Raw genomic sequence first — 8304 nt, 5'->3', positions numbered from 1 at the left:
ATAAATGCATCTAAAGTCTAACTAAAACAAATTCATTTTTCCCATAAAGAGTCTTATAAAAAAAATTATGGCAATCCTATTCCCAAGGGGAAGGATGGTCATAATCCTTGCAGGTAACAAGACTTCTTTACTAACTTGCTGTCCAGGTACAAAACTTCCCCATTACTCATGGCTAATGTAACCTCCCTGGGGAGTTGCTTCATGCTATGATGGCCTGAGAGGACTGTTGGAGAGAGATGCTGCAGCTCTTGAGGGCTGCACCCCACTTGCACCCACATCTAGAGCTCATTGAGTACACCTGTCCATCCAGCCCTGCAAGGTCTGCACCGAGATTTTCAGTCAATCCAGCTCTGCCTGACACAGCTTTTTCCCAAGGACCAGCAAGCGGCTGGGCACAACATGGTCTTTAATCCATTCAAAGTAGTCTTTTGAGCACAAGAAGACATATTCCTGAGCAGAGACAGAGGATTCCTTTTCCACACACTTTATTTACAACAGTCTCCTGTCCCTGGGCTTCCAAGCTACAGTTCCCTTCAGAGGAAGGTGCTGCATTGCTTGGATGAGGCCAGGGGAATAGTCACATAGAAGTGTTCAACATAGACAGTGTTTTTACAGATGGAGTTAGTGTAAGAAAAGCTATTCTGGGACTTGGCAATGCTGTGGAGGCTTCAGAACTTAGAGCACAGACTTACCCCTGGGATGCAGCAGCAGGGCCAGCAGGATGCTGCCTGTCCCTGTGTGTGCCTTCCAATACCTGAAGGGAGCTAACAAGAAAGATGGAGGCTATTTACAAGGATCTGGAGTGACAGGACAAGGAGGAATGTCTTCACACTGATAGAGGGCAGGGTTAGACATTAGGAAGAAACTTTTCCCTGTGAGGGTGGTGAGGCCCTGGCACAGGTTGCCCAGAGAAGCTGTGGCTGCCCCATCCCTGGAAGTGTCCAAGGCCAGGTTGGAAGGGACTCAGGGCAACCTGGTCTAGTGGGAGGCGTCCCTGCCCACATGGCAGGGGGCTGGAAAGGGATGATCTTTAAGGTCTGTTCCCCCCCAGACCAGCCCGGGATTCCCTGACCCCGCCGGGGTTGCGGGAGCGGCCCCGCAGCGCGTCCCCCCCGCGGCAGGTGCAGGGCGGGAGCGCCTCAAACGCCGCCTGAGCTCCCACCGGCACGGCCGACCCTGAAACGCCTCCCAGACGATTTACGTCTTGCCAGTCTCTCCCCCCATCCTCCTGCCCCATGCCGCTCCCAGCAGATCATCACAAGTCTCTCCTGCGTGCTCTGACTGCAGAAAGACTGAAAGTGCTCTCCAGTACGTACCAAGCCCTTCCCCGTTAGAAATCAGTCCTCACACATAGGTCTATAAAGACACCTGGAAGTTCACGTCCTCAGGGTCCAGGAGAGTGTCCTGTTTCTCCTTGCTTTCCTCCTGGTGCACATGGTACCACCATTCAGCGAACTGCACTGCATCATGGATGCTGTGGAAAGCCAGCTGACCCTCACTGCCTGTCTCGCCCATCCAGCCTCCCTCCCTGAGCCGGTGGCGGATGGAGGGGTTGCAGTTGGCCAGGAGCACCTGGACACCAATCTTCTTGTAGTCGTGGTGTGTCTCCTTTAGCACAGAGAGACCCACAGTATCTATGAACTGCATTGCCCCACAGTCAAGGATTAAGGTGTGCATATCTATGGAGGGAGGACAGGCATCTGCTGGAGGCTTCTCAGCCCTTTTCTTGGCGTGTTTCAGGCAGCCAAACCCAGTGCCCAAAAAGCTCTTGCTCTTGCCTGTCTCTGTGTCTGTCTGGGCCCTCACCCTTTGGTGTTCAGCAGCCAGCAGAATAGGATTTACCCCAGTTCTCTGGTACAGAACAGTCTTGAAATAGTCCCTGTTGGCGTAGTAGAGGGACGACTCGAAGCGGAAGATTTTGATGTTGGCGATGCTGCTGAGCTGCTTATAAGTGGACTGGTCCTCGTAGATCTCCGTGTTGCTGACCTTGCCCAGGAGCGTGGCCCTGGGTCTCTGCGTGCGGAAGATGATGCAGAGCAGAGCGACGCAGACGCCCACGAGGAGCCCGATCTCTGTGGTGATCAGGGTGGAGCACAGCATGGTCACCCACCACACCACAGTGTCCAGCCTGCTGAGCCGCCACATCCGGGGGGTGTCACGGAACTTCCTCAGGCCCCCCCGCAGGTTGACGATGGTGACCACCCCCAGGATGGAGGTCTGCAGCGAGTAGAAGAGAGGGGAGATCCACAGCAGCACCAGCAGCAGCACCAGGGAGGTGACCAGGCCAGAGACCTGGGTCTGGGTCCCCGTGGACTCCTTCAGCAGAGTCTTGGTGAGGGCTGCAGAGCTGGCAAAGCAGTAGAAGAAGGAAGGGATCAGGTTGCACATGCCGATGGCGATCATCTCCTGGTTGGCACGGACAGCGTAGCCGTGCTTTTTGCCAAAGATTTCTGCCAGGGAGACGGTCATGGCAAAGCCAATAACAGCAATGGGCAGAGCATCAACTGCCAGGCTGGGAAACAGGTTTATATCTGGTACAGTGGGTTTCCTGAAACCAGTAGGGATATCCCCACAAACAGCAGACTTGTATCGCTTCTCGAAGTTGAAGTAGTGAGATATGACTGTGGCTACAATGACCACCAGCAGCTCTATGGGGAACGGGGCCTTCATCTTCTCCTTGTACCAGTCATTGATCTCCTTGACAGGCACTATGATGGCCAAAGCGACCAGGCTGGTGACCAGGTCACAGATGTTGGTGTTCTGAATGTATCTGAAAAGGTCAACCCAGGTCAGGATGAATGACCCCACCCCTTCGTGACGAGGGATTTTCAGTCCCAGGAGATACTTCATCTGGGAGGTGATAATGGTGAGGCTGGAGCCGGTCACAAAGCCACCAAGGAGAGGTTCTGACAGGTAGACAGCCACAAACCCCAGCTGTAAAACCCCCAGCAGGATCTGAAAAGAAAAGCAGCCATACATTTAGCATGGATGAGAAGGGCTGGAAGAGGTCAGTTTGCTTCCAGGTTAGCAGCTTTGGCTTCTCTGTCTGATGAGCATTCAGTGTGAGGCAGAGAACTTTGTCTTCAGTAGTTAATCTGGCATATGAAAAATTAAAGAGACCTACCTCTAACACCTGTCTGTGGCTATAGGGATGCCCTACAAAGAAGCCTATGGGGTCCCTGTTGCTGCCTCCTTAGAAGCAATAAGGGCACACTGAGAATCCAGGCAGCAGGCCCACCAAAGCAGCTCTGAGTATCACTCAATGGCATAAAACCATTCTGATGTTCTAAATTTTAGCTGTCCCAGTGAAAAAGCCTGGAGTTGTTCAGTGACAGCTAAGCTGATGCAGTGGGGACACTGCCAGGGAGCATGGCAGGGTCCTTGAGGGTGGTTCTTGTCCGCCCCAAATCTGCTCTAAGCTGCCCAGCTCCAGGACTGGGGTGGTGGGAAGGTGGTTCACAGTTCCTCTTCTCCCTTGCTATGTCTGATAATGAGGATGTTTCATTCAAGGATCTGGGCTATCACATGGGGGAAACAAAACCCCCCACTCGGCTGTGTTTGCATTTTTTGAAACCACTCCATTCACAGGGATTCAAGGGTGTTGGGGTCTAGTCACACCAGGAAGTGTTTCTCACAGCTTACAAGTCGAAACCAAGACCGGAGCTCAGAGAGATCTTCAACTCAAAGAAATTCCTATCAGGGAAAGGACAGAGAGTAAACATTGTACCTGGTAGAGACCAACCAGAAAGCTTAAGGAAAGGGCCACGGTGATGGCGTAGCAGCTCCTGTCGCAGGCAGCCGTGCCGTTGCCGGGGGAGGTGGCGTTGCCCAGCACTGGGGAGCTGTCGGAGCCGTCATCGCCGTACCCTGCGAGCCGCAGGTGCCGGTTCACGCTCTGCCCCACCATCAGGCACAGCACCCCGAAGGAGCCCACGCAGTTGTGCCGCGAAGTGGCCACGGCGACGTAGATGATGTTGCAGAAGAAGTTGGTGTAGATCCCGTAGATGGGATCCTGGCTGGCTAAGAGGGAGTAGGAGACGGACTGAGGGATGGTGACGATCCCCACCAGGAGCCCAGATATGACGTCCCCAAGCAACTGTGTCCTGATGTTGTAGCGGGGCAGCCAGTCCAGCACTGGGAACAGCTGACACAGGAAGGTGATGACGGTTTGATGATTGCATGTGCAGACCTCTCTGGCTTTCTTTAGGATGAGTTCCTTGGCGCTGAAGTCCGTGGGCTCATACTCCTCCAACTCGACGTGGATGAAGTTGGCAGGAGTCTCCTGTGGTGCTGGGAAGTCCAGTGTGTCTTTGTTTGGTTCGGACTTCTGGCTGGACGTGTCCTCCATGGCACCAGGAGAGCTAAGGCAGGAGAGCAGGCAGCCATGAAGGGCTGCAGTCACATACACAATTTGCTTTGCTTAGCTTAGCCCCAGGGCTCATGCAGATAGCATGGATAAATAGATAAATAAATGAAAATAACCTCAGACAAACCAAGCAGAAAAGCACTTTCCCATAGTTCTGGTTGATTTGTTTGTTGTCATTTACCTGATTAACCACAACCCTGAGCCCGTGGTTTAAATTGCATTCACGGTGGCAGAGGTGCTCATGTGAGGGGCAGAACTACAGAGACTCCCACCCTCCTTCCTAACATACCTCTTGTTTTGAAACAGGACAGCAGGATGGGTTAAAATCAGACAATGTTATTTCACTGAAACTAAAACTCCTTCAGGAACTCTGTGTTTCTTAGTGGCACTTCTACTTAAGCAAAAACTATTTTGAAAATGTTGAGATATTCCAAGTGATACTTTTAGGAATGCAGCATGTGGGTAAGGGAGGTGATTTGCAAAATAATTTTTTCCTTCAACATTACAAAATTGTAAATTACACTGCTTGCACCAAACATGCCCATCACAGGGGCTCCCATCTGCAGAATGAAACCATCCTACTTCTTCAGTCTGGATAAGTAACAGAGACACTTTCCAGAGCTAGTCCAAGCTTTCCAGCCAAAATGCAGCTTCAACAAAACATACCTTTTTGTCGAAACTGAACAGTACACCCAGAGAAAAATGCTCCTGAGAGGAGACCCAGAGTGACTGCAGTTCAGAAATTGAACTGGGATGATGAGAAATCCCATTCCCCTGCCCTACACATTCATTTCACACCACTAGTCCCAGCCCAAATCTCTTACCTCTGGCTGCCAGGAGACACACTGGGAATTTCCTTACTAGCTGGAGCTTCTCCCCCTGTGGACAGACCTGTCTCCACCTTGCAGCGTGCCCTGAACACCCTTAACAGAGGAAGCACAAGGCTGACAACTGCAAACCTGGACCATGTGCTGCTTCCCCTGAGATCTGAGTTAATCAGCCAAGCCCTTTTATCTCGCTCCAGTCGATGAAGAAGGTGCAGCCGGACAAACAGAGCTGTATTTTGAAAACAAACATTATTCCAAGAGAGTATTTTAGATGGAAACTTGCTCTGGACAGGAAGAATGATTGAAGGGGTTTACAGAAGTGCTCCTGCAGATTAACAGTATTGCTGGTATCTGGAGAAGTGTTTGCTAAACAAGGGGAACAACTCAAAGAAACTTTCCTTCTCTATTCCTCTCTGAACTGAGTGAGCACAAGTCCCGCTGGGCTTCTCCACACAGGTTTTCATCTATTCTGGACAAGCTTTTGTGCCAAAAACTAAAAAGCAAAACTTGTTCCAGAATGACTTTTCTGTCCTGGTGGTTCTTCCACAGCACTCACCACAGAGGCTCTGTAAAACAGAGGTTTGTCTGCACAGCCAACAAAGATACGATAACACAGGTTATTTCTAGGTAGACAGAAGGACTCAGTATGTGTGGAATCTGCACAATCCACATTTTGCACATGCCTTTTAGAGACATAACAAGGGATAACAAGGGGATTTTGCAGTGCAAAATAAGCACAATTCGACAAAGTGCAGGGTTAGATTTTTTTCTGTGGTAAAGGCAAACAATTGCACTAGCAGCCAGGAAAAAAGGGAATGTCTCATCATCCTGAATGGAAACAGCAGCCTCATAAATACCATCTGTAACTGTTCTGCCCTTATGATCCCTGCCAACAACCTACATCAGACCTCTGAGCACACACCCTCCTTCCCCTCATAATCCCCTCCTTCTTTTCCATCTCTTTCTCACCAACCTGGTCTCTTCGATTTTGCTGGATATGCCATTGCCCCATGCAGCTGGATAAATGCCTGGCAGTCAGGCAGCTTGACCTCTGCCTCTCCTCCTGGCACTGACTGTGCTGGGACTGGGGAGAGGGCTGAGAGCCCTTGGCATCGGAGAGATGGTGTGGGGTCTGGAGAAGTGGCATTTCCACAAGGTTTTTATATAGATGCTGGGGAGACACCCGGAGGGAAGGGGGAAGACCAGCATTCTGAGCTACATTTATCTCATCCGTGGCAGTCTGTATCTCAGTAATTAGAAGTAAATAAATAAGAAACATCCGTGCTCTCTGGCAGCAGGAGAAAATGAGAGCACATGGCAGGGAGGCAGCTGTTCAATTTATTTATCTATTTATATCAATTCTTTATTCTCTGCCATTTCTCCACAGCTCATGTATTTTAAGGTGCATTGTTGATAGCTCCCTTTCCCTTTCCCTTCTCCCAGTAACCAACTGTATCTCTCCTTGGCCTTGTCATTCCTCTTGTCCTTAAAAGATGATACTTTCACATACATTATAATTGTTCCTAGTTCCAGCTCATTTTGTGTCTTGGCCTGGATGATGTAGTCTCTACTCACTCCTTTTCCTTTTCCATCTTCTTCTTCAGCAAATGACCCAAAATTCCATTTTCTGTATGAATCTTTCATCTTGAAATTCAGTCACTGAAGAACTGATGAGTCAGTCATTGAAGAGTTGCCCAGGCTGGTCTTTTAAGTCGGCTCGTTCACTGGGATGAAACACATCTGAGCAAAATCCATCTTTGGGATTTGATCTTATTTAGGAAGGTCCAGTTCTAGACTCTGATTTGTCCACCATGAAAATGGGACAAAGCATTTTTTTCATTTGTGACAGTATCTGTGTTACCTTTAACTTCCACCCTGCCATTAGTGCCTGCTGCTGCTTTTCCTTCCAAATTCCATCTTCACTTACATATTCTGCTACTCTTTTGTTTGTTATTATTTCCTTTACCACCTGATATAACTTGGTAAGCCTTGATAAAGCCATGCTCTTCCACTTCTCCAAGGTAAGCAGCTCTTTTCCCCATTCCTTCTGTCTCCAAACCTCCCCAGCCATCCATCCTTACATTTTTTTTTCTCCCTTTTCTTGTGTGTGTAAATTCCCCATTGCTTTTGTATACTTAGCTTTAAAATATTCCATATTTTCCCTGCATCTCTCAAGCTCCTTGTCCCAGCTGGCTTTCCAATGTGTTTGGCTCTCTACATGGTTCTCTCTGTGCTGGAAATTCCAGCTGTAGGCACTGAGGAGAGGCCACTTTCTGTTATCCATCCCGGCAGAGAGGATGTAGGAACACACTTGGTGACACTGTGCACATCCCTGAAATTATTTTTACTGTGTGAGTTTAGGCAAGGGCAGAAACTGCAAACATTTCACATTTCCTCTGGAAAACATGTAGCAGAAAGCTTGAAAAAAGAAAACCTCAGCAGAACTTCAGGTGACCTTGAGCTGGCCAAGGCTGTGCTGCCTTCCAAAGCAAGGTCACTACAGCTGACTGCTGAAACTGCTTGTTTTCAAATGCATCTTTCAGTGTTGTTCTCTATTGCCACTATAAACTCACTTAACTGTTTAGCTCCATCCTGGGCAAGGCTGGGCTGGACAGATGGTTTTGTCTTGAACGATGCAAGTGCAGACAGGACGTTGCCTGCAATAACATGGCACCCTCTGGTTTTCAGACCAACAGAAAGCATGAAATCCAGAGTTTTCATTCCTGGCATGGTATGTGGCCAATTTAACATCCATCTATGCCACAGCCACTGCAGCCAGCTGGACACAGAGCAGTGGAAACAAGCTCCAGGTACAAGGAAAATGCAGTAGTGGCCTGCTGCAGTTATCTATCCTAAAGAGCTAACTGCACTGCACAAGGATTTTTGATTTAAGGTTTGTAAATATCCTTATGACTATTTGGCTTCTGAAAGGCTTTGAAGTAACATCCTACATGTCTTGGCTCCATAAACAGGCCGTACATGGATGCACCCCACTGCTCCTATTACTCAGATCACATGCAATGTTATTTAAATAAAAATGATAATGGTGCCAGGTATCTAAGAGAGATGTTTTTCCTTACCTTCAGATTTGGGACTTAACAGTATTCTCAG

General features: G+C 49.0%; 1 protein-coding gene across 2 annotated transcripts; it reads right to left on the bottom strand.

Annotated features, from left to right (window-relative positions):
* Nucleotides 1-979: 979 nt before the first annotated feature.
* Nucleotides 980-5399, bottom strand: LOC114066785 (sulfate transporter-like). 2 transcript variants are annotated; one of them, XM_027901773.1, is made up of 3 exons: nt 5191-5399; nt 3728-4361; nt 980-2955 (listed from the first exon to the last, which is right to left on the bottom strand). In XM_027901773.1, the coding sequence occupies exons 2-3, from the start codon at nt 4346-4348 to the stop codon at nt 1357-1359; spliced, it is 2220 nt and encodes a 739-aa protein (XP_027757574.1). In that variant the 5' UTR covers nt 4349-4361; nt 5191-5399; the 3' UTR covers nt 980-1356. The 2 variants fall into 2 exon arrangements, with proteins under 2 accessions (XP_027757574.1, XP_027757565.1); XM_027901764.1 differs by having other exon boundaries at nt 3728-4435; nt 5189-5275.
* Between the last annotated feature and the right edge of the window lie 2905 nt (nt 5400-8304).

This window comes from Empidonax traillii, unplaced genomic scaffold (genome assembly GCF_003031625.1).
Source record: "Empidonax traillii isolate 1590-97213 ecotype Southwest subspecies unplaced genomic scaffold, ASM303162v1 scaffold22:size5013007, whole genome shotgun sequence".
In the NCBI taxonomy this organism is placed as follows: domain Eukaryota; kingdom Metazoa; phylum Chordata; class Aves; order Passeriformes; family Tyrannidae; genus Empidonax; species Empidonax traillii.
The sequence above is the reverse complement of the archived record's forward strand: the minus strand, read 5'-3'. Positions and strand labels throughout refer to the sequence as shown.

Excerpts from the sequence above, each read along its gene's own strand:
- LOC114066785 (XM_027901773.1), bottom strand. The coding sequence starts at position 4,348 with ATGGAGGACACGTCCAGCCAGAAGTCCGAACCAAACAAAGACACACTG. Across the intron at positions 2,956-3,727 it reads TTCTGGTTGGTCTCTACCAG|ATCCTGCTGGGGGTTTTACA; the intron begins GTACAATGTTTA and ends TTTTCTTTTCAG.